The sequence below is a fragment of the Chrysemys picta genome, chromosome 4, assembly GCF_011386835.1.
Source record: "Chrysemys picta bellii isolate R12L10 chromosome 4, ASM1138683v2, whole genome shotgun sequence".
In the NCBI taxonomy this organism is placed as follows: Eukaryota; Metazoa; Chordata; order Testudines; family Emydidae; genus Chrysemys; species Chrysemys picta.
Window position 1 is genome coordinate 80,438,329 of NC_088794.1, and position 2,649 is coordinate 80,440,977.

The following is a 2,649-nucleotide window of genomic DNA, read 5'->3' on the forward strand; positions in this document are numbered from 1 at the left end:
CAGCGATTCTCAACCCTGGGTCCAGGGCCTCCTGGGTGGGCAGCGAGACTGTTTCAGGGGGGTCCACCAAGCAGGACCTGTGTTAGGCTCACTGGGCCAGGGCAGAAAGCCAAAGTTGCACTGTGCGGTGCTGAAGCCTGGGACCACGAGCCCTGCCACCCGGGGCTAAAGCCAAAACCTGGGCAACTTAGCTTCACTGGGCTCCTGTGGCCCTGCTTACCACCTCCTAATGCCAGCCCTGGCTTTTATATGCAGAAAACAGTTGTTGTGGCACAGGTGAACCCTGGAATTTTTATAGCATGTTTCGGGGGGAAGGGGGGGACTTAGAAAAAAAAGGTTGAGAACTCCTACACTAGGTTACAGGATATGGCAGGGAGGAGGAACAGCCAGGGAGGTGTTCGGGGGATTTTTCCAAGTGGAAGGAAGCCTGGCAGAAGTCCCTAAGGTGTAGAACTGGGTAACGGGGTCATTAGATACAAAGTAACATGATCACAATCCCCCCCTCCGCCCCAAAACTGGGGGGAGGCCGGGAGTGTGTCCCCGAGCTGCCCCCTCCCTGTGGGTGGGTTGCAAGCGGAGAAGCGCAGACAGGGACCCTTCCCCCTCAGCCTGTCCCGGGCCAGGAGCTGCAGCCGGAGAGCGGCGCGGGAAAGCCCCGGGGCCTCCCCAGCTCAGTCCCTCTGCAGCGCGGGGGCGGCGCTATTTTCGCACAAATGACTCGCAGACGTCAGGCGGAAGGGAAGCGGCCGGGCGGGCTTTAAATGGTAGTTGGTGTCATCTGAGCATGCTCCTGTGTGGGCTGCAGGGGGCTATATAGCGCCGGGGACGGCACAGGCAGCGGCAGCTTTCGCCGGAACACAGGAGTGAGCCTCTGGCCGCAGCGCCCGCGCTCCGCAGGGGGACTGCAGAGGGACCCGCTCCCAGCCCGCCCGAGCGAGACTCCGCCAGGCCTGGGGCGTGAGCTGGCCGTCGGGGAGCCCGGCCCGCCTTTGGCTGCGGACTGAGCGAAGTTGAGAGGGGAAGATATTGAGCGCAGCCCGGTCTGCGCCTGGGCTCTGTCTAGGCTCGGAGCCCGCGCCCATCCCCGTGGTGTCCGGGACTGCGCGCTCGCCAACGGCCGCCTGCTCCTCTTGCTTCTGCCCAGCTCCCGTTTTGCAGAGCCGCAGCAGCGGGGCTGACATGATGGCAGCCAAGCAAGCCGAGCTCATGGGCATCTGCTCCAGCTACCAAGCGGTCATGCCTCATTTCGTGTGCATCGCCGAGGAATACCCCCAGCCCACCCGCCCCGCCAAGATCCCCAAGGGCAAGCTGAGGAGACCGAGACAGTCCCGCTTCAAGACCCAGCCGGTGACTTTCGATGAGATCCAGGAGGTGGAGGAGGAGGGGGTCTCCCCCATGGAGGAGGAGAAAGCCAAGAAATCCTTCCTGCAGTCCCTGGAGTGCCTGAGGAGGAGCACCCAGAACCTGAGCCTGCAGAGAGACAAACTCAGCAGCTGCAAGCTGCGGAACAGTTTGGACTCTAGTGACTCCGACTCTGCCCTGTGAAGGGACCGTCAGTGATCACCCAGCGCAGCAGCTTTGCGATCACACTCGACCGAGAGAGGCGGGACTGTGCTTCATAGTGAAGCCCGCAGCCGCGAGACACAAGCGCAAGAACTTTATAGTTATATTTTTACAAGGGAGACTATTTGTGGAGATCCTTGCTACCGAGAATTGCTTTCCGAATAACGGCCATTGGACACTCTCTTTTGTATTATAGATTAGATCCTAACTGTCAGTCAGTATGGCAAGGGGGGGACTTTGAAGGGACCATGATGGAGGCTTTATTTAAGAGGGGGGTGACGTTCCTTTGTAATTATCCTCCTGATAAAGAACCAGTCGGTGTGGGATAGATTCCAAGAGCAATTTGCAAGTAAGGTCAGGATGTTTTCTAAGAAAGCACTTTTATGTTTGTTTCTATTCGGTTGTATGAAACTTCGGATAAAAAAAAACTTTTCTATTTGTTAGAAAACTGAGCTGTTTTGGATGCAGTGAGCTGCTGGACTTTATATTTATTTTTGCATTTAAATTGACTGCATTAATTTAATATCTTTCTACCTGAATGTCTGTTATTATTTCCATAAAAGAGAAATAAAACTCAATATATTTGCATAGTGCATTTTGGAGAATATTTATTGGGAATAACTATCCTATTTCTGCTTTCTTACCCTTTAGTGGATATATGGGCTAAACAATATTGACAGCTAACCCAAAAACAATAATGTCCTTTTTGGAGAGGTGGGAGGTGTGGGGGGAAAGGACGTTGTCAAAGGGGTATTTCACTACATATCTTAAAGTATATACTATATAAGAATTTAGCTAGATGACTTTTTTTTTTTAAAAAAAGAGCTTAGCATAAAGCAGGTAATAAAACAAGAAATTAGATGATTGGTGAAGAAACTTTTACTGGCCCATTTTTTTTAAGTTAGCAAAACTGGGAAAGTATTTTATTCTTAGTATTATTATTATTATTATTATTATTATATAATTATTGAATGACTATTCTATGTTCTGATCAGACTTTCTTTTCTCCCTTTGACAAGTAAATTGGTCAGTGCTACAGACATGCTAAGTTTTTTTGAGAGTTATATATAATGCAGTTCCATTTAG

At 51.3% G+C, this 2,649-nt stretch overlaps 1 protein-coding gene across 1 annotated transcript; it reads left to right on the forward strand.

Moving 5' to 3' along the window:
- Nucleotides 1-773: 773 nt before the first annotated feature.
- Nucleotides 774-2,151, forward strand: C4H11orf96 (chromosome 4 C11orf96 homolog). Its single transcript, XM_005286748.5, has one exon. The coding sequence runs from the start codon at nt 1,180-1,182 to the stop codon at nt 1,543-1,545; it is 366 nt and encodes a 121-aa protein (XP_005286805.1). The 5' UTR covers nt 774-1,179; the 3' UTR covers nt 1,546-2,151.
- Nucleotides 2,152-2,649: the final 498 nt, after the last annotated feature.